Source organism: Pteropus medius, unplaced genomic scaffold (assembly GCF_902729225.1).
Source record: "Pteropus medius unplaced genomic scaffold, Ma_sr-lr_union100, whole genome shotgun sequence".
NCBI lineage: Eukaryota > Metazoa > Chordata > Mammalia > Chiroptera > Pteropodidae > Pteropus > Pteropus medius.
The window spans coordinates 2,347,639-2,370,811 of record NW_024345601.1 but is presented as its reverse complement, the minus strand read 5'-3'; the positions used below and the strand labels follow the sequence as shown (position 1 = coordinate 2,370,811).

At 34.8% G+C, this 23,173-nt stretch overlaps 1 protein-coding gene across 4 annotated transcripts in view; it reads right to left on the bottom strand.

Annotated features, from left to right (window-relative positions):
• RALGAPA2 (Ral GTPase activating protein catalytic subunit alpha 2) overlaps positions 1 to 23,173 on the bottom strand; it is a 291,465-nt gene that overhangs the window by 154,739 nt on the left and 113,553 nt on the right. For all 4 annotated transcript variants that reach the window (XM_039874353.1, XM_039874357.1, XM_039874355.1 and 1 more), the window contains exons 18-21: positions 21,715 to 21,812; positions 16,883 to 16,973; positions 15,358 to 15,534; positions 709 to 902 (exon numbers count right to left, since the gene is read on the bottom strand). In XM_039874353.1, the coding sequence (XP_039730287.1) occupies positions 709 to 902; positions 15,358 to 15,534; positions 16,883 to 16,973; positions 21,715 to 21,812 (560 nt within the window). The remainder of the gene's footprint in view (positions 1 to 708; positions 903 to 15,357; positions 15,535 to 16,882; positions 16,974 to 21,714; positions 21,813 to 23,173) is intronic.

Here is a 23,173-nt window from a genome sequence, read left to right as displayed (position 1 = left end):
AATTCCTAAAAGTTGAGTGAAAACCCATAATATTTACAAGTTTTCTTTTTTTGGTGAGATCTATTGTCCTTTGAATTTTATGTCTCACTTACTGTATGTGGTTTTAGATTTAATACAAAACCAGGGCATTGTTTTTCCTTGACTGTTAATGCTTGGAGAGGTCCTGAACTCCAAATGAAAAAGAATGGTTCAACAAGTTACATTGTATAAACATGAATCATGTTTTTTCTTTTTTCTTTTTTAAATATAGTAACATGGGGAAAATGTATGTAATAAACAAAAACAAAAACCAGAATGAAAATTGTATGGCCTCTAAGATTCTACTTTTGTAAAAATGTGTTTATCCCTAGAAATAAGATTATATATTACTATTGGTTACCTTGCAGGATGGTGATGTTAATGTTCTTCTTAGTATTGTCCTACATTTTCCAAATTTTGTACAATAAAGCCAGTACCATTTTTATAGAGTAATTAAAATTACTGAATAATAACCTATTCTTAATATATTATAGCAATATTCTTATACATTAAATAACTCTTCTGTATTAGATAACCAAAATATAAGTGTTATTTATTTTTGATAATCATACTTTGTATACCTAATTTTTTTCCAGAATCTGTTCAGTAGTGAACTGCAACATAGTTTTCATGTTAAAAGATAAGTCAATTTTCCCATATTAGAATAAAAAGTAACATAGCAAGACATACCTTTGCTAGTTTGTACCAGAGTTCATACAGGTAGCCAAAAACTTTGGCATGGATTTTGGGTGACTGAATATTATTTACATCTCCGAGGATTCCCAAGACTCTTCGCCACAACACAGCAGCAGAGTCTGGGTGCCAACCAGTGAGGTTCCCTCCAGCAATTATACTATAGTCATCTGCAAGGCATTCGCTGCTATCTATGGAGAAAAACATGTGTGTTAACTCTAGAAACACAATCTTGATTTCATCATTAGAGCCTTTTTTTCTTTAATGCAAATTGCCTATGCTTGAAAATTTTTGTATTCAGAGTAAAATAATTAAGATGAAAAGTATAAAATAGCTGAAAATTTGAAAGGATATAAAATCAGGATCAATGAGAAAGGTCAAATGATTTTAATTCTTCAAACTAAAAGGGCAACAACCTAGAGATGACAGAACACTTCCTGGAAACCCTTCTAAGAGTTTTCTAAAGGAGGGGAGGGGAAAGGGAACTTGAGTAGAATGGGTGGGAAACAGGCCCATGAAAAATAGGTGGCCAGGGAAGGCCTTATTGCTGAAGTGACATTTGCTGTGGTTGTTAATCTTAACAGGTTTATTGGGGGTATAATTGGCATACAACAAATATTATCTTTTTAGATTCAAGGTGTTTTGAGAAATGTATATACAATGATGTAACGGTCACCTTAAACTGCCACCATAACTGAGATATGGAAGAGCCTCATCATAACAAAAGTGCCCGTTTAGTCAGTTTCCTCCTCCTATTCTTTGCCCTGACAACCACTGCTATTTTTTTGCCTTTTCCAGAATGTCATATAAATGGAATCCTACAGTATTGTAGCTTTTCTATTTTAAAAAATGTTTCTTTCACTAAGCATAATGCATCTGAGATTCATCCATGTGGATGTGTGCATCAGTTTGTTCCTTCTTATTGAAAATTAATATTCCATTTTATGGATGTGTCATATTTTGTTTATCCATTCACCAGCTGAAGAACATTTAGATAATTTCCTATTTTTAGTGATTATAAATAAAGCTACCATAAACATTTACATATAGGTATTTGTGTGAACATATGTTTATAGTTTTCTTTTGTAAGTCCAGAACCACAAAACAAAACACATTTGTTTATTCTTTCTTTTGTGGATCATATTTTCTAGTGAATCCCTGAGAAAGAGGCATGTCCTTCCATATCTGAAAGTTTGTCCCTGACTTATAATTCATAGTTTGACTAGGTACAGAATTCTGTGTTGGAAATGCTTTGCTACACTTTCCAATAGTTTCCTTTGTAATTTTAAAGTTAGCAGCATTCTGATATTTGAAATTTTTTTAATGAAAAATTACTAATTCTGGAAAAATTTAGTATCCTGTGTTTGCATCTAATATTCTCAAGATTCATAATGTGTCTTGGTATTATTTATTTTCAACCACTGTATTTGGCATTCATTAGGTCCTTTCAGCTATAATATTCAATTTTGAGAAATTTTAATTAATTATTTCATTGATAATTCCCTTCTCTAATTTTTCTCTTTCTCAACTTCCTATTTAAGGTTCAATATCTTACATAGGTCTTAATTTTCTTATCTTTTCATTCCTATTTCCCATCTTTTTGATTTTTATTATACTTCAACTCCAATTTCGTCTTCCTTTTCTTCTGTTGGCTTGATTTTATTTCTACTGTCATATTTTTACTATCCAAAACTTCTTTCTTGTACTCTCTGTACATTTTTATATCATTGGCCCTTGTTTCATATAATACATAGTTTTAAAATTCTCTTTTTGTAGTCTCTTCTATTAAGATGTGCTCCACCCTACTCCACCCACATTTTCTTATATCTAACTCATATTTTCATACTAGGAAACTTCTTCAAATAATTGGGAGCCTTGGTTATCTGCTCAAATTTAAGAATGGGCTACAAAAATGCTGAATGGGAGCTTAGTCCACAGGCATGGTCTTTGGTGGGTTTCACCATATTCTTGGAGATCCTCACATATACATGGATGGATGGACGGACGGACGGACAGACAACGTTTTGGGTTTTTTTCTAGAATTCAAATTCCAAGAGGAAGACTCTTCTATCAGTGGGTATGTAAACCTTTAGTTCCTTTGTCTCCAAGACAGTACCTCTATATTCATCCATGCACTGGTGACTCCAAGCCAGAAACCAACTAATTTACTCTTTCCATCTTCTATTGTGAGGTTCTAACTACTTCTTAAATACACTTACAGTCTTCATGTTTTAAGCTCCATCATTACCTCCTACTTCCATACCTACTTTGTGTAGGAAATTTTCTAACTCTTTTAGGAAACTTGTAATAACCAAAGTCAGGTTGCTTCCCGGCTTTCTCCACTACTGACAAAGGATTTTGTGTTCTCAGATCTGCCAAGTCCTATACATCACCTATCTGCAACTTCTAAAAGTGGGTTACAGCTTCCAGTCAAGATGGAGGAGTAAGTTGGTAAATGCTGTGCTTGCACCCTCCCAAAACCACATCATAATTACAACTAAAATACAAAACAACCATCAATGAAAATCGCCTGAAGTCTAGCTGATCAGAAGTCTTGTAACTAAGGACGTACAAAAAGAAGCTATCTCAAGACTGGTAAAAGGGGTGGAGACTTGGAATAGGCTGGTCCCATATCCACGTGTGGCAGTTAAAAAATAGGGAGGCATATCTCAGCTGCACAGGTTCTCCCTGAGGAGCGAGGGGTCCTAGCCCCACACCAGGCTCCCTAGCCCAGAGTTCTAGTGCTGGGAAGAGAATTCCCCATAACTTCTGGCTGTGAAAACCAGTGTAGATTGTGGCTGAGTGAGACAAGAGGCTGCTGGAGTCCCAGATGCTCCTCTTAAAGGGCCCACACATGAACTTACTTGCTAACACTCACTTGCTCTGAGCTCCACCAGTGGGACAGCAGCTCGAAAGGCATCAGGTATATACACAAGGAACTGAATTGTCTGGCTTCAGGGAGAGGGCTGGAGGGGCAGCTTTCTCCCAGACAGAAGTGCTGGCAGAAGCCATTGTTACTTTGTTGAGCCCTCCCCAAACCCAGCCTGCAGGTACAGGCAGTAAACAAGTCTGAATCTCCATCTACCTGGCAAACAACATTCATCCTACCCTGGTTACTTCCTGAGACCCCACACTCCCAACTAGCATGCCCACCAAGCTGCTTCCAGTGGCTTTTCCATACAAACAGCCAGTCTTGGCTCATGTTGTAGACCTTCCTAAAACTTCTCAAAGAATCTTAAGCATAGATATAGATAGAAAGATGGAGAAGAGAGATGGAGAGGAGATGGGGGGGAGGGGGTAGAAAAGGGGAGGGAAGGAGGGGTAAGAGAGAGAGAGACAGAGACAGAGATAGAGAGACAGAGAGAGACAGAGAGACAGAGAGATTTATTTGTTTTTCTAGAACTCATATTCCAGGAAGAAGACTCTCTCCTGCTCAGAGAGTACATAAACCCAAAACAAGCAGCATCTGGCCTCAGCATGCCCTGTACCCCTTTCTAAGTAGCCCTATGCCCTGCACTAGTGGAAACCAGCCTTAGTTTGCAGCTTAACCTCTCCCAGGTATCTCCAAGCCCAGCGCAAGTGGCAACTGCCAGTAGATGACTTTGTAGCACATACCAAGTGGCCACAGGCAGGGCACAGGCAGCAGCTGACCTTGGCTTGCACAAGAGCCCCTCCAAAAAGGTCCCAGAGCCAACATTCCCAGTGGCTAGCTTCTGACAACACCAGAGAATCACCCAACTACCTCCACAAACAACATACCCAAAGGGCAAACTAAGCAGGCATCAGAGCCCTGCTAAACTAAATCCTGCTCTGTAGGGTCAGGCTCTGCACAACAGCTTCTTCACTATAGTCACAGCCAGTCCTCATGACCAATTAGCCTGAGGATTAATCCTTCCCACAGACATGCCAACAGCAATCAAGGCTCAATTATAACAGGAAGGCACACATGACCCACACAAGAAACACACCTGGAACATCCGGATCAGGTGACCAGGGAGACTGTACCACTGAGCCCCACAGGATACCTACTACATAAGGCCACTCAACTAAGATCGGGAGACATAGCAGCTTTACCTAATATATAAAAACAAACATAAGGAAGCATGAGGAAACAAAGAAACATGTCCCAAATGAAAGAAGAAAAAAAAGCTCTAGAAAAAAACCTAAACAAAATGGAGACAATCTACCAGATCTAGAGTTCAAAACACTGGTTATAAGGATGCTCAGTGATCTCGGTGAGAACTTCGACAAAGAGATAGGAAACATAAAAATGGAGATAGAAAACATAAAAAAGAACCAGTCATAAAAGAAGAATATAGTAACTGAAATGAATACATTAGAGAGATTAGATGTTTAGATGAAGCAGAGGATTAAATCAGTGATTTGTAAGATAAGGTAACAGAAAACATCCAATCAGGATAGCAAAAAGAAAAAAAAGATCCAAATATACGAGGAGTTTAAGGGGCCTCAGGGACATCAAGTATATCAACATTAACATCATAGGGGTACCAGAAGGAAAAGAGAGAGAGCAAGGAATTGAAAACCTATTTGAAAAAATAATGACAGGAAGCTTCTACCTAGCCTGGTGAAGGAAAGAGGCATACAATCCCCGGAAGCACAGAGAATCCCAAACAAGATCAACTCAAAGAGGCCCACACCAAGACACATCATAATTAAAATGCCAAAGGTGAAAGACAAAGAGAGAATTTTAAAAGCAGCCAAGAGAAAAGCAATTAGTTACTACAAGAGAGCTCTCATAAGACTGTCAACTGATTTCTCAACAGAAACATTGCAGGCCAGAAGGGATAGGCAAGAAATATTCAAAGTGGTGAAAAGTAAGGACTACAATCAAGATTAATCTACCCAGAAAAAATATCATTTAGAATCAAAGGACAGATAAAGAGCTTCCCAGAAAAGAACAAGCTAAAGGAGTTCATCACCACCCAACTAGTATTACAAAAATGTTAAAGGGATTTCTTTAAGAAGAAAAAAAAAAGATTAAAAATATGAATAATAAAATGGCAATACATTATATATCAACAATTACTTTAAATGTAAGTGGATTAAATGCTCCAATCAAAAGACATAGGGTGGCTGAATGAATAAGAACATAAAACCTTTACATATGTTGCCTACAAGAGACTCACTTCAGATCAAAGACACACACAGACTGAGAGTAAAGGAATGGAAAAGATATTTCATGAAAATGGAAATAGAAAGGATAAAAAAAAGCTGGGGTACCAATATTTATACTAGACAAAATAGACTTTAAAACAAAGCCTGTATCAAGAGACAAAGGACTCCGTAATTCCGCTTCTGGGTATTTATTCAAAGAAACCCAAAACACTACTTTGAAGGGACATGTGCATCCATATATTCACTGCAGTATTATTTACAGTAGCCAAGGTATGGAAGCAACCTAAATGTCCATCATTAGATGAATGGATAAAGAAGAATGGTACATATATACAATAGAATATTACTCAGCCATAAAAAGAATGAAATCTTGCCATCTGCAATAACATGGATGGGCCTAGCAGGTATTATGCTAATAAGTCAGACAGAGAAAGACAAATTCTATATCATTTCACTTATATGTGGAATCTAAAAAAAAAAAAATAGAACAAAACAGAAACCAACTCATAGATACAGAGAACATAGATACAGAGATGGGAGGGATGCTGACGGGTAGGGGGAAAAGGGGAAAGAATTAAGAAGTACAAATTGGTAGTGACAACATAGTCATGGGGATGTAAAATATAGCACAGAGAATACAGTCAATAATATTGTAATAGTATGTGTAGTGTCAGATTCATCAGGGTGCTCACTCTGTAAGATATATGTCTAATTACTATGTCATACACCTGAAACTAATATAATATTGTATGCCAACTATAATTGAAAACTAAAAAAATGTTTTAAAGAATACCATAGAGGTCTTAAATACTTTGATCTTTAACTTTAAAAATAAAACCTTTTGGTTTTCATTTTTTAAAAAAATAAGTTGGTTGCTACTGCTTCTCCTGCCATCTTTGTCCTTGTCAATTCACATCTAATTTAACGCAAATCCATTAATGTGGCTCAAGTGGCATTTTGTGGAAAACTGGGGCTATTTGTGTTTGTCCATTCTATTTCTGACTGCATATGTATTAATATAATTTTTTAAATGCCTTTGTCACTCATTTCTTTAGCCCACTTTTAAAAGTCACTTATTTCATATTCTCGTTTTATCACTTTTGTTTAGTTTTAATGCCCTTATTTTCTATTTGACGTTTTTTCCTGAATTACTTTTTAAAAAATAAACTTAGATTTTATAATTTTAGACTTATAAAAAATCATTAAATAGTATAGAGAGTTTTCATATACTTCATGTTGACTTTTCCCTATTACTAAAATCTTACATAAGTATGGTACATGTGTTAAAATTAATGAAACAATATTGAAACATTATTAGAAAGTCCACACTTATTCAGATTGCTTTAGTTTTTAACTTAATGTCTTTTTTCTGTTCCAGGATTCCATCTAAGATATCACATTACATTTAACTGTCATGTTTCCTAAGCCTCCTCTTGGCTATTTCTCAGACTTTGTTTTGGATGACATAGACAGTTTCAAGGAGCAGCGATCACATATTTTGTAGCGTGTTCTTTAATTGAAATTTATGTGATGTTTTTCTCATGATTAACTATTTTTTTGTATTTCTGATCCTGGAATGAACTTCTCTTAATTCTGATATATGATCCCTTCCCAATATTTTTAGATTTTGTTTGCTAATGCTTTATATAGGATTTTTGCTTATATGTTTTTAAGTAATATGGACTCTAATTTTCCTTTTTTAATATGCACTCTATCTGATTTCATTATCAAGGTAACACAAATTAGATAACAGAAGTTAGGAAGCTTTCTTTCTAGTGTCTGGAACCAGTTGGAAAAGAGTTTCTTCTTTATTTGAAGTTTCAGTAAAACCAGTAATTGTCCTTTATTTTAACAAATATTTTAAAATTAACCGACTATATTATTTAAAAATTTATACAGTTTTTGTAGTTCTTTTCCCCTCATCACCCCAATATTTTTTCCTTGATCAATTTTGCCTCTTAATCTATTTTATTAATGTTTTTAGAGTGGTTTTTGTCTTCTCTATTGCTTTCTATCATATTTGTGTATGCGCTTAGCTTTCTAAGTTCCTTTTTTATTGACATCTATACATTATTCCGCCATTATTTTCCTAATTTTTTAATAGGACTCATAGATCAATATTTTTCTCTTCTAATATACACACCTAAGGCCATACATTTTCCTCCATATAAGTCTTCAGCTTACATTTTAGAACTTTTGATATGTAGTTTTCACGGTAAATCAGTTTGAAATATTTTCTAATTTCTAATTTAATTTATTTTTGGACAATTTATTTGAAGTGCAGTTTTTAGTTTCTTAATGTATTTTTGTTTTATTATCCATTTGTTCTTAATTTACTTCATCATATTCACAGAAGATAAATATAGTTTCAAATAATGACATTTGCTGAGACTTGCTTAAAGATCTAGCTCATCAATTTCTGTAAAAGTTCATGTACTTTTAAAAAATCACTTGTATATTTTAATTAAGTTCAAAATTTCTTATATATATATATATGTACATATAAAATATCTCCATTCAACACACAAATATTTCCATTCAATCAAGATTAATGGTATTAAGTCAGTCTTCTCTGTTTTTGCTTAACTTATCAATTATTGAATTGATATTAAAATTTTATACTATGAATTTGGCTTTATCAGTAGTTCCTTATAATTCTGTCAAATTTTCCTTCATATATCTGGGGGTATGAAGTTCATATAAATTCAGAATTACTGCAGTCACTAATAAATGTTTTCTGCTTTAATGTGACTGACATATGGATAACTAGACATGTGTCTCTTTCTTCCTATCTATCAATTTATTTATTTACTTAATTTGTATCTTCTTTGCTGTGCTTCTCTTTTGATTCTTTGCAGAGTTTTAAAAGTTGTGTTCTATCTCTATACTAATCCCCTTTCTTTATTTTCTTACACCATTTGTTACTAACACGATGTTCTCAAAGTTCTATTCCTCACAAATTTTCTAAACAAACAAAGGCAAACTGATTTCTAGGTAATTATCAACCCCCACTGTGTGTCATTTTGAGTATATATGGTATTGGTGTTTTTAAGGCCTATCTAATCCAAGAAATTGAAGCACCATTTGTGGATGTAAGGAAGTCAAGTAGAGGAATGACAGGAAACAATAAGAAGCAAGAAGTGAATCTGACAAGAGTCACGGCAGATCCAAGAATGGTCTATATCCCCCAACACTGCACCCAAGACAGCTAATACTAGACATTAAAAGATCCCAAGACACCGAAACAAAAGAGTTAATAAAGATGGCACACCGTGTCATGGAATGGCCTTATCCAAACAGAAACACTGTTACTTCTTAGAGGAAAAACTCATCTGTATTTCCCACGTAAGTATCATACTCTACTGAGGAGACACAATAAAAGGTACAGATCCAATTCAAAATGGAACTCCTAAATAGTATATCTAAAAGACAGGAGTTATAGAGAACAAAAGGCTAATTATGGGCCTCTAAGTTCTCTGAAGAGAGACTCATTCTCCTAATGTTTACTTAGTAAGGTAAGTGCAATACCAAGCATCTGTCAGTCTGAGAAGGTATGCTGAAGCTTTAATGAATGTTTATAAACCAACGTAAGTCCCCAAGTGAAGACACAGCATAATATGGTATTTATTTTTCTCATGAAGAATGCCATGATGTCTTTAATTCCTTGAAAGGTAAAAAATGTAAGAGGATTAGATGATTTATATTTTTGTTGCATCCCCTACCCCAACCCGGAATATGCAGCCGTCCAAAATAGGGGTTAGCCCCAGCATTCCAATCACCCTGGACTTGTGCTTGAGTAGCAACTCTAAGTAAACGTCGGTCAGGCACCTCATCACCTGCAACTCCATGGCACCTGCCACCTAACACATTCTCAGTTATGAAAGGACTCCATGTGTAAAATGCTTCAATACTATTTTGCTCTCTGAAAAATTTATACCTCAATGATAAAATCTTAGGTGACATATCCCAACATTATCAAAATATGGTGCATCTTTTTGAAGTATTTGAAATGATGGCACACTCAATATTACCATGACAAAATTTTTTTAATGAGTTGAAATGTTTTTACCCAAAATTATTCTACTCGTGGCATAAGTAACAGAACAGATGCTGACATTTTACATGTAGATGGTTCCACAGTGAAGCAGTATTTTATTAAAAATGGGGATTTGAGAGATTTCAGAAAATTTCATGTTCACCCTAAAAACACCAAATATTTAGTTTTATTTTCTTTTTCATGAGTGAACTAGTATGCTAGCCTAGTATCTTTTCATTTATTTATTACTAAATGGTAAAGGGGTATTTAAATGTTTTTTTAATTTAACTGGGAACCCTTGAAAGTAAATAAATTATCTTTCTCCAAATATATATATGATTTTAACAGAGTAATATAAAGTTTGTAACTCTGCAAACATGCAAAGGATTTTAGCCATTAACTAAATCTTGGTAATTGGTAAAATAGGCACTTATGACCAAATGACGATTTCACATAGGAGCAATTTTATGTAGGCTTGGTAGAATGTTGAAGAAATATAGCTGGCACTTTGGAAATAAATTTCTCTTTTCACTTGAAATCTAAAGGCACAAACCGAAAGGCTCGATTGGAAACCTTAATTCTGGTACCAAAAAAATCAGGCCTGGACTTTGAAGATCCAAAGGGAGAGGTAGCAAGTTGGCTGGCATTCTGTTGGCCACCATTACAGCCTGACCCTCCTCTCCTTCCTCATCTGCTTTTCGGTGTTGTTGTTGTTCATTTTAAAGATTTCAGAAGGTGAGCAACTAATCCCATGGTAGTTATCATTGTTATTTTTCTTTATAATATTTCATGTCTTCAGAGCAGATCAAAGCCTGATGAAAATTCCAAAAATGTGTCTAGTGGTAGACAACACTGACAAACCATTCCCGCAAAAACAGCTTTGGTAGTAGGTAACTGTGAATGTAACTCACATGCAGAGCTATAATTAAAAGCAGAAGTAGTAAAAGGATTTCTATAACAGCATTTGGAGACAGGGCTGTGATAAATATAATAACTAAAAAAAGATTTTGAAACTTAATCTTACATTATCAAATGTAAGATTAAAAAGGGTCAAAATATAATCTTTTATTATTAAAAAGGGTCAAAATATAATCTCTGTATTCACTAAATAAAACAGTAGCCTGCAACTTAAAGCTTATTCATTCACTGATTCAAGTATTTACTGAATGTTCCTCTCCTGCCATGTATCATTCTAGGAGCTAAGAATCAGTTCTGAACACAACCAAGCTTATATTCCAGTGGGAGAAGACCACTGAACCCCTCCCACTAAAACAAAATGTTAGCCATCATTTCTTACTAAACCTTATCTTGAAACCTATCACTGACCTGACAGGAACCTGGAAAGGAAAGAGCACCAAAGCTGGCTTTTACTCTTTAAGGTTTTGCCACCCTTCAGAATTCTTAGTTTCTCTGATAAAGAAAGTTTTAATTATGCTGAAGTTGAATTCATAATTGATACTTTTCTTATCAATTTCTTAAAAATTTCATTTAAGAAAACCTTCCCCACCCTAAGGTCTTAGACATTTTTTAGAAAATATTTTCTTCTAAAAGTTTTTAGAATTTCTTTTTCATATTTAAGTATTTTACCCATGTGGAAATGACTATGAGCATGGTGTGAGGTAGGGATTGCATTTCATTTTTTTCCCATATGGCTAAATACTTGTTCCACGGGCATTGTTAAATAATAAAACCTTTCCTTGCCAGATCCAGAATGCCACTTCTTTCATAATATCATGATTCCGTGCCTTTATGGATTCAGTTATGTATTTTATAACACATTCTACTAGTCTACTTGTCTACCCCTGTGATTAAAACTTTCTTTAAATAAATTTCATAGCACTTATCACATTAGTTGTCATTATCAGGATGTCTTCTGTCCTCTTGATAATCTCTTAAGTCAACTGTGGCTATGACTTATTCATCTTTTTATTTCTTACAGCATCAAAATAAATATTTCTGGTTTGTAAGCTTATTCGCTAAATGAGAATCAGCAGTAATACTGATTCTTAGCTATAGAATCATAAATATTCCTCAAAATCATTACCTCAACAGAACAAAATTTATGCATATATTAACAATATTTCTTTATTTTCTGTATTCCTGATGCTCTGGCATTTGGTGCCTCCAGACCAGGAAGGGACTGCCCCTCCATGGATAACTACTAATTCTTAGAGATAGTAAACAGCTTAACCAGGAAGTGTACCTTTCATATGCAAACTACCCAATCCACAGCTGTACCTCCCAGCTACCTCCTTTATCCAGCTCTTCCACATCAAGCTAATATACTCACCTGCCATAGTCACTCCAGGGCCAGGTACAGAGCAACCAGGGACAGCATCTATGCTCCAGAGTTTGCTGAAATTGTTCAGACTAGCCAATCCTAAATCTGCTTACCCTGTCTTGCTTTGCCTTTCTCATGGAAATGACAACAAAGGCTGTTGCCCATGCTTTCCCATTTCCCTTTGCCTCCTGACCAAACAATCCTCCCCTGTGTAACCCCACGCCTCCTGTTTCTAGGCACCTGTGAGTATAAACTTCTTCCTTCATGACGATCATTTCCATTTCTGCATGTATTACTGGACCTGATTAAAACAAATGCCAGGCACATTTTCAAACAAAGCACGATAAATTAGCTGTTATTTTCAGCAAACATGAAATGATTTAAATAAGAAAGCAAATATAAAACTAAATTGTTAGCTTGCCAGTCATGAAGGAATTTGAGATTTTAGAAGGGGTTTATTGTTCTAAGCATTTGATAACTGTTGGTAGGATTATTCAATGAGAAACAGAGATATACTGAAATTATTTGATCATTTTCTTTGTGTGTCCTAAAGGTCAGGCTAACATGCGGGGTTTTTTTGTTTTTGTTTTTGTTTTGTTTTGTTTTGTACATTTATAAAGAAATTGTTCTCTTAAGAAAAGAAAGTTAAATTCAGAACTGTGATAATCCTTAAACCTTACCATATTACAGTTTGTCCTTTTCACAGATGACAAGGTGAACTATTGAACTGAGTGTACTGACTTATATTAGTATTTCAAAGAAGAACTAAGTATTTAGAGGAGTTAATCACAACAGAGAGTGTATCATATAAAATTACCTCACAGAAGTTTATTAAAGCGAGCTGTCCCACGTATACTTTGAAATGAGATCAAAACTAATCTTTCCAAAGGACGGACAAAAAAAGTAATCACCCAATTGTCTTTCTTTTCAATAAAAATAATTAAAACTAGTTTTTGTTTAAATAAGTCAACTTGTCGAAGGTGCAGTACTGCCTTCAATAGTACCACAACAATAAGTTTCTCTTGGGTAGTCTGTATATTGGGCCCAAAGAAGCTATTTATTCCATAAATACATTAGTGATTCTCAAATAGTTTGAAGGGTTTTACAGCTGTAATTTTAACAGCAACATAGTGGAAAGGAGTACACATAACACTGCATCTGGAGACTAAACACTTTAAAAACTGGTACCAACTCTGGCACTTATCATCTAGCTAGACAACTAGATCTCCCTGGGTCTCAGTTTTCCCATCTCTAAAACAGAATTTGTAAGACTTGACCTGCTTACCATATGGAATCAAAGAGGATTCAAAGTTCTTTGTAAACTGTTAAATCTCATATAAATTTAAAATGTTATTATTCAAAATGATTATCTATAATTATACATATGTATATAAAGAATTTTAAATCACTTTAAAAAGAACACAAAATTTGAGAAGTACATATTGATACCCAATAATTTATAAAACTAAGCACATGATTTTGACAACCATTTTCTCATTGCCTTTGCAAGGCTTCTACCACTGGCAGTTTTGAATACACAGACCAAAAATGTCCACTGTCTTTTAAGGACAGCGCTACAGCATTATAAGGCAATACATTATTCACTTATAGCCAACTGGTCTGCTTTTCTTTGTTTATTATTCTATTCTTAATTAAAATACACACATATTAAATACATATTAAGATCATACTTCTTGGTTTTACCTATCTTACAGATAAAAGATTTTATTGAATCCATTTTTCTATGTAAATTTTATTAAGTTTTAATGTTACTGCAACAAGAATTTCCAAAATATCAGAGACTTTGATTAAATTTTATATTATAATAAAAACAAAATTTTGCTGGGTTAAAAAAAAAAACTAAGGTAAAACATTTGCCTTTATTTATAATTTTAAAATAATTTTTTAGCATTTTAGTAACATTTTTATTAAACACATACTTTATAGCTTGTTTTCATGAAAGATATCTACATGTAAACATGACTATGGTAGACCAGGAAGGACTTGGCTGTGGTCAGCATTTCCCACAGTGAGTTCCTCAGAACACGTCTTTCCTGACACTTAACAAACAAAGCAAAACAAATATCCAACTCCTCTTTGGTGTTTCCATTCTCATCAGCCCTGTCACACAGGTAAGAGAGCTGAGCCTTTATGAGGCTTGCATACCAAGGGTCAACCAATGTGCATGTGCATGTGTATGTATGCGTGCATGTGAAGAGCTAAAACTGCAGAGTGCTTCCACACACACTATTCTGTGCACTACCCTTATATGTTCATTCAATTATTCCTCCAATAACCTTTAGTAGAGACTAATATCCCTATTTTACATAAAAGAGGTTGAAGGACAGAGAGATTAAGTGACTTGCTCAAAGCCACCCAGCAATGTCTTGGCAGAGCCTGAAGGAAGACCCAAAAAGTTTGGCTCTATAGCCCATGCATGAATCTTAGAAATACAATGTTTAGGGGAGAAAAAGTGCAAAAATACAGAGTATGACACCATTTTTTATAAGTTTAAAAATACGATATATTTGATTACTTGAGGACACAGATATATGTGGTAAAATTATAAAGAAATCAAGGGAATTATTATATAAATTTTTGAGATAGGGTCACAGGATGACAGGAGGAAGAGAGAAACTTAAGAAGGCGCTATAGGAAACCTCGCTTGTTTAGGAGCTGTTCTATTTTTTTAAGTTGTGTTGTAGGCTCACTGGTGCTCACTTTATTATTGTAGCCTATAACTTACAAATATGTCACAACTTATTTTATATGTATCAAGTATTTCATAGTAAAATTTCAAAAAAAATTAATCAGTAAGCTAATCAAAGTCTTAAACTTATCCTGGATTGATAACCTTTGTAAGGTGGATAAATCACTTGTTTCCAGAGTAAAGCAAATTTGGTGAGGGATGACAAAGGCTTGAAGGATCATCACTTCCTCCTGTGGTGGACAGTGGCTGTAGGCATGGCATGCTTCCTCCGCTATCTGGCCACTTTTTTAGAACCCTCTCCATACACGGCTCAGAATTCACCACTGATTATGAACCGGTAGTTGGGTCTGCCATGACCAATTTGGTTGGAGGCGGCACTCGCATCATCATTGTACTAAAGGATCCCCAGAGTTCTTTCAATTAGGAAACTCTAGGATCTCTCAACTGTTAGTACTAGTGCCTCCTTTTCAAAGACACAGTTACCTGTTAAGTTTGAAGCATCAGTGGGACTCAGTTGTAACCAATGGCGGGCATCAGAGTCAGCCACAACATCTGTAGGAGTGTTTAGTTCTGCATCCTCCTCACAGGTCTGCCATGGGCTCATGGACAGCTCTGCCTCGCTGTTATAGCCCAGAGCTGTGTCACTGCTGACACTTTCACCTGGCACAATGGAAGAATCAAAGTGTGAGATAACTAATAGCTAGAAATCACAATTACCTACAGGCAAGTAAACAGCTGACATAGCAGGAATCATTCAGAGGGTAGGAACTCAAAAGGGACCTGTGTGGCGCTCTTGCTCAATGAAACAAATCTTCTAAGTGCAGGGCATTTAACAGTCATTATGAGCTCAGTCATTATGAGCACTACATATAACTCAAGTGGCATTCTTTTCAAGGGGTCTTCAACTCAGCTACTCCAAGTATCCTAAAGATTACGTCAAGGCCTTAAATTTTCTCCTGAAACTTATTCAACTACTAAAATGGGGCTGGGGAGAAGAAAAGGGTGGGAATTGATTCCACCACAAAAGCAAGCTTATTCTGTTTGCTAGAAGACCTAAGGAGCCTGATGTCTACACCTCAACCCAGGCTGAATCACCCAGGGTCACTGCAAAACATTTTCTTCAACAGAAATTCTCCCTTTTATATACTAAAAAGTTGCAAGCTGTCATAATACAATGATACTTTCAAAGGCTATTAAGCCTTATAGGACTATTTTGTCTGACACCAAACAGACCTAGACGGTCTATTCCTCCACGTCTCTTGTTTACTTCATAACAATTTTATGTGTCTACTCTGTCTGCTCACTCTTCCAGCTGCTTTTCATATCTGCTGCTGACAGTCCCCAGCCTTGCTGCTTCTAATCAGCTGTTTTCTTTTAACTTGCAAAGAACTGAAAGTTGTCCCAATCACCAACCTGTTAGGTCCCTAACTGCATTTCCACAGAACGCTAAGCCAACAGGGTCTGAAAGTACAAACCAAGAGGAGCCCGCCACAACCCACCAAGAACTGCCCTGGACCTGAGTTGTTCACTTCCCTGTGAAGTAACTGCCTTGAGGGAAGCAGAGTATTAGAACCACATTTTATGGTATATGATGTGTCAGGATTCCAAACAAACTTTATTTTTTCAATACGTATACTATTGACTTCAATGTACTTTTGAAGCTTTTTTTTTTTCCCCTCATAGCCTGTGGGAACTTTCTGAGGAAGATCATTTTTCCTTCTTGGCCTGTCTGCTCACCTAGCCATCTGCCTTAGTCATGCCTTTCACCTGGAAAAAGGCCCAGAGGTGGAAAGACAGGCCTCTAAGATACAAGTAACTGACTAGAACTGGTTTTTTTTTTGTATGTGTGTACTAACTGTCTATCAGTCCTGAGATTCCAGGAATAAATATGTCCCACTTCATAACCATGTCTCTTCACATGATATCACTTAAGTTAGAAAGGAAAAAGAAAACAAAATATATGAACTCAGAATTTGAATGAACACAGACCACATATCTTGGAACTTACTCTTCTGTTTTTCCCTACATTTTCCTTGTGTCTGTTGCAAATCATCTTTTAAATCCAATTCAGCAGAGCTGCTGCTTCTTCGAACTAAGATCTTCAGACAAAAAGAAATAACGCATTTGTTACAGGAAAGTTTTAATTTTTATAAGACTGTTAAATTTTTAGCCCACATTTCTAAAGAAAAAGAAACAATTATAATAGCAACAACAACAACAAAAAATGAATCCAGTTTTCCATTTGAAGGATATGTGTTCACAAATGACTATCAATGAATTATAAATTACTCAAAATCTGAAATTTATGGCTTCTCCTTTGTCAACTGACATCCAATTAAACCAATCTACTGAGAAGGAATGCCAACTTATATGGATAATTTGATTTTAAAGTTCTATTTGCTCCTCTGAGCAAGCACACACATATAGTGAATGCAATTCTCCAAAAGGCCTAAGTTATACACGAATGGTAAGTGTGCTAGCAGGAAAGGCATAAACTCCACCCAGACTTCTCTAAAGGTTACTCAGTGCCTTCCTTGTTAAACGTGCAACAGATTTTCTTGAGTACTGCTCAACACTGGACCTTGTACTAAATATAGAGCACTAAAACATTTGGAGGCTATCTGCATCCTCTAAAATTTATGCCTTGCTTCGAGAGACAAAACATACACAAATTACACAAAATGATAACAAGGTACATAAGCAAAATATGCACATAAACTCTCTCTAAAAGGTATGCAGAATAAAGTGTTACCTTAATTGGCTCATAGTTACAGGACAGCTGTTCAAGAAGTCAACAGACATGAAGTGGTAGAGAGAAGGCAGGAGGGGATTCAAGGCAGGAAGCACTGAGTAGTAACCAGCAATTTCTATGTGCAGGAAAAGAAGCTGATTATAGCAGGCCATGCAGGGCAGACAGGTAAAGAGGAAAAAGAAAATGTATACTGCCTCCTAATCGAGGCAGCTGCCAGTGGGCCTTCAGCATCAGGTTTAGGAATTTCAACCCAATATTGACAAAATGAACAACTGTATTTTCCAGACAGTAGCTTGTTGTGATTAAAAAGATAACTAGAAAGAAAATCTGAGTAGTTATCTGTGGGACAGAATTAAGAAGAAAATTGCTATGGAACTGTTATGGTAATTCAGGAATAAGCTTGAAAGGCTTCTGATGGGAGAAAAAAAAAATAAAATGCTGCAGAATGACAGAAAAGAGCTTATAATAAGCTGTAAATGACAGTGGAATAAAAATAAATGACAAAAGAATATGAATCTAGCAGACCATGAAAATGATGGTGATGAAGGAAGGAAGGAAAGATGATGGACAAAGGAACCTGAGAGAGATTCTGGTATTTTAATTTTCATCTTTGAGTTGCATATCCAAAAGGAATGTCCTATAAGTAGGCAACAAAAATCCAGGATTGTGAGACAGAGGATAGAGCCAGGAATGAAGATGTAAATTTAAGGTCCTCTAATATAGAATATATAAAAATCCTGTATTCAACTGGCCAGCTAAAAGGATGAATATTAAACAAGCAAACAAATGAGAAGGACTAAGATGTATAATTAAAAGACAGGATAATTATTAAGCGATAAAACAAAAGTCAGTCATAAATATTTAGAAGACTCACAGTATATGAAAAAATATTACACAGTCTTAAAGAAGAATGAAATATATCTAATGTAATAATGGTAATATATCCAGATATTTCCTTAATTGAAAAGCAGAATGTGGTCTTTTCTGCTTCTAACTGAGAAATGAAATGTCCTCCAACTACAGAACTAGATCTTACATAAAAATATAGATTACAATTTTGGACTCACAGAAAGTAAAATAAAACTCCAAGTGATCTACACCCTGCCCTCTCCAAAACAAAAAACCAGAGAAGTGAAATGGGGCTATCCCAAGCGTAAATCTATTATCATTGCCGGTGGCAAAAGAATGGAGATTCTAAGATTAAAGTAGCATTCCCTGCTTCCTGAAAGAAATAAATGCAAATATTGTCCTGGTGGAACTCCAGCACTTCTGACATCCAGGTTTTCTATAAATTAAGATTGACTATGTTGGAACTCAATCAACCATCACCATACACCAAAGGAAATAATAAATCACCATGCACAAGAGTCTCGAAAGCAACAAAATGGAATTTAGACCCTCTCTCAAGGACTTCAGATAATCAGACAAAGAATTTAGAATTGTAATGTGAATTTTTTAAAGGAATCAAAGATGAGAATCACAAAACTGAACAAGCAACAAGAGATTAGTTGAAATTACAGATATACTTGAAAAGAATCAACTTGAACTTTCAGAAGCAAAGGGTATGACTGTTAAAATAAAAAACTCAATGGAAGTATTAAACAGCAGATTACATGAGTCAAGAGAGTTATTAAACTGAATGAAAGAAAGAACTAATGAATTACCTAGACTGTAAACCAGAGGACCAAAGAGAATGAAAAATATGAAAAAGGCTTAACAGACATGGAAGACAGAATGAGAAGGTAGAAATATATTTCTACCCAGAATTCTAGAAGAAAAGAGCGGAGAGAACAAAAAAGAGGCAATATTGAAGAAATGATTACCAAGAATTTTCCAAAAACAATGGAAGATAGAATCCACAGATACTTGGCACATAGCATGTACCAAAAAGGGCAAATATATAAACCAAAAGAAACTGTACCTAAATATACTGTAGGGCAAATGAAGAACAAGGACAAAGACCAACAAGGAACAACAAATATGATGACTGGAAGACTTCTCAACAGCAGCAATGAAAGACAAAAAATAGTGGAAAAATAGCTTCCACTAGAAGGGGGAGAAGAAGGGAGAAAAAAGTAGGTAATTACAGTAACTAAGACTCTTTGTAGTACTTTACAGAGAAACAAAGTAACCAATAAATCAAGATTAGAAGCACTAAAATAAAGCCTCAGACATCCAGGAAACAGCACATATGAGAGAGAGGTGGCATTTCAGATCAATGAAGGAAAAATGTATTCAACAAATGGGACCTAGCACAAGTAGTTATCCATCTCGGGAAAAAAAAATTGGATCCCTACCTCACTCCATACATAGGAATAAATTCCAGATGGAGGGAAAATTTAAATGAGTAGGGCAAAACTGAAACACTTATAAATATAAGGTAATATTTTTATCCCTGTGGAGTTGGTATTTTAAATTTTTCATAAAATCTAACCATAAAAATGTTCGATAATCAAGAATAGCAAAATTAAGAACATACATTCATCAAAAGACACCACGCAGAAAGTGAAAATATAAGTTGCACATTGGAAGATATTTGCCAGAAACAACCAAAATAGGATCAGTATTCAGAGCATATAAAGAATTAGTATAAATTAAAGAGAAAATGACAAACGAATCAATAGGAAATGGTAAAGACATCATTAGACATTTCACAGATGAAACACACATGATCAGTGAACATATGGAAAGATTTTAAACTTTATTAGTTATCTGAAAAATACAAAAATGAGATTCCATTTTCACTCACTTGACTCATAACATTTTTTAAATCTGACAACAGCAAGTGCTGGTAAGAATATGGATGAATAGCAATTCTTTACATAATGCTGGCAGAAATATAAGTAGTGCAACCACCTTGAAAAACATACATTCTCTTGTAAAGAAGATCGTTATTCTATCCTGGGACTCACGAATTCTACTCCTAGATAGCCACCATAGAGAAAACCTTAAACATGTAAATCTTGAAATGCATACAAGAATGTACATCGCTGCATCTTTCATTAAAAAAAATTGAAAAGTCTAAATGTCCATCAACAAAAGAATGAAAATAAATCGTGGTATATTCACAGTGGAATATCATACAGTGGAGAAAACTTAATGAACTACAGCTGCATGTCATAATGTGGATGAATCTTAGAAATACATTAACCAGTGAATAAAGCAATACTGTCACTTTTATAAAGTTTAAAAATAAGAAAAACTAAAGGGTGTATTGTTTGGAGATTCATACACATAGAGCAAAACGACGGAGCAAAGCAAGGGCATGATAAACACAAAGCCAAGAAAATTCTGCTCTCTGAGGGGACAAGGAAGGAATTTACATGCCAAAGCAGTGCTACTAGAAATGTTCTAGTTTTTAAGCTAAGTGGTAGGTTTGTGGGTGTTTATGTAATTGTTGGAATATACACATATAATACACATATACATACAGGCTATATATATATAGACTGGTATTTTCCTTTTTAAAAAATAAAGACAGAAGAAACTTTACACTGGTTATTTTCCAGGCAACGGAGAAGCTTTCTCTTTTTATTTTGAACACTTCTATAATGTTTGAGTTTTCTACGAATATGCACCACATTTTAAATAAATAAATAAACGGGAGTTATCTGCATAAATGAGTTATGAACTACTTTCAAATTTTCTTCTTTATACTTTATATTTGTTTTTAAAAATGCTATTTTACATATTTTAAAAAAAAGAAACCATAACAGATCTTTGTAAACACTTCCTTATCTAGTAACTCATGTCAGATGGAGGCTACTACCTAAATGATGCCAAGAACAAGGAATCTGTATGTTTGAAAAGCAAGGATACCTGATTAAAATTTCAGGTGGCCACATACACATCCAGTGGTAAATTCCATTTCATGTTAATTTTTTTTTCTATTTTTGCAATGTGACTCTAAGTTTACATAAAAAGCAGGCAAGACTTTAAAAAGGTTTCAAGACTGTTTAGGCTTATGACCTGTCTAAATGGAAAAAAATTTTAAAAGAAAAGTATTACTGCCACTAATAAATTTATTGTGCTAATAACTTACATGTTTATTTTTAATGAGAAATTGATTTGGTTAGAAAATATCTTACTGTTATTCCTTCATGTTCATTCTTCACATGTCCTTTATTCTCTTGAAAAGGCTTAGGCTCTGAAGAACTCAAATTCTGTGCATTTTCTACCTTATGACCTAAAGATTTGGCAGAAAAAATCAACAGTTCAGATAGTAAAGTTGGAAAATAATTTTATATATAGGTAATTACTAAATTTAGATATTCTAAAATACATTAAAAACAGGAGTCTGGCAAACTGGTAGCTGATGGTCAATTCCACACTACAGATCTGGTCTCTTTGGTCCATAGGGAGCTTTTAGAGAGGATAGAATGCTACTCAGTGTGGCCAACAGATTCACTTAGCATATTATGTTAGCACAAGGGAGGGCAAAAAGACCTGTTCTGGGGGCCTTGGAGAAGGAATCTCAGAGAAGAGCTATCTGAGTTAGCCAGGTGAGCTGATGGGGAAAAGAAACCAGTGAGGTGGCTCAGTATTGCTCGAGAATAAAGACTAATGAGAGAAAGAACAAATCCAGAATCAGTAATATTACCACAAAGCCTGTAAACATTAAAAAAATCTTAAGTAGATTTTATAAATAATCTGGGACCAATAAATTTGAAAAAATACATGAGTTTAACAAATTCCTAGAAAAACTTAACAAAATTGAAACAAGAAAGGAAAATCTTAATAGTCTTATAACGATTTTAAAATTTGAAAACTCCAGGCACATGGTAGATTCTACTAAATATGTAAAGGAAAAAAAAAATCACAACAATCTTATATAAAACCTTTCAGAGAACAGAAAATCTTTAGGTAATACATTTCTCAAGTTATTTTTTTAATTGTATTTTAAGAGAATTTCCAAGAGGCAATACTTCTCTACTCATTTGATGAGGTTAGCATGACCCTGACATTAAGAACTGTGAAATAACTTGTAGATAAATAAGCTTAGTTTATTTCTTAATTAACTCACAAAACTAAACTAAATAAGTATATTCATTGACACCAGTTACAATTTAAACATGTGCTTTCATTGTAAAATGTTATTTACTGTTTATAGGTCAAATCATCTGCCTCTTTGCTTTCCAAACACTGTTGTTGCTGAATGTTGTTGGAGAAAGCATGTAAAGTAATGCTATTACAAGTTATTATTTTCAACCTCAGCAGAGTCCACAAGCTGCTAATAAAATTTTTCACAAGTCTGAGCAGCTTTCTATTCTCACTGTCAACTTTTGTGGCTCTTCCATATCTGCCTACTCCTGCCCTACCTTCTACCAAACTTGCTGCTCTCCCTGACTTTGTGATGTAACATTCTCTGCCTCCTGCCTACTCTTGCCACTCTGGACTTCTTTCTAGTTCTCAAAAATGTACACTGGAAAAAACGGTACATATGTGTATATAATTTAGATAAATGTATTAAAAAAAATACTGAAAACATTTCATTGCCAGAAACCACATCCTTGCAATCAACTTAAAAAGTACATTCCCTTGAAATAA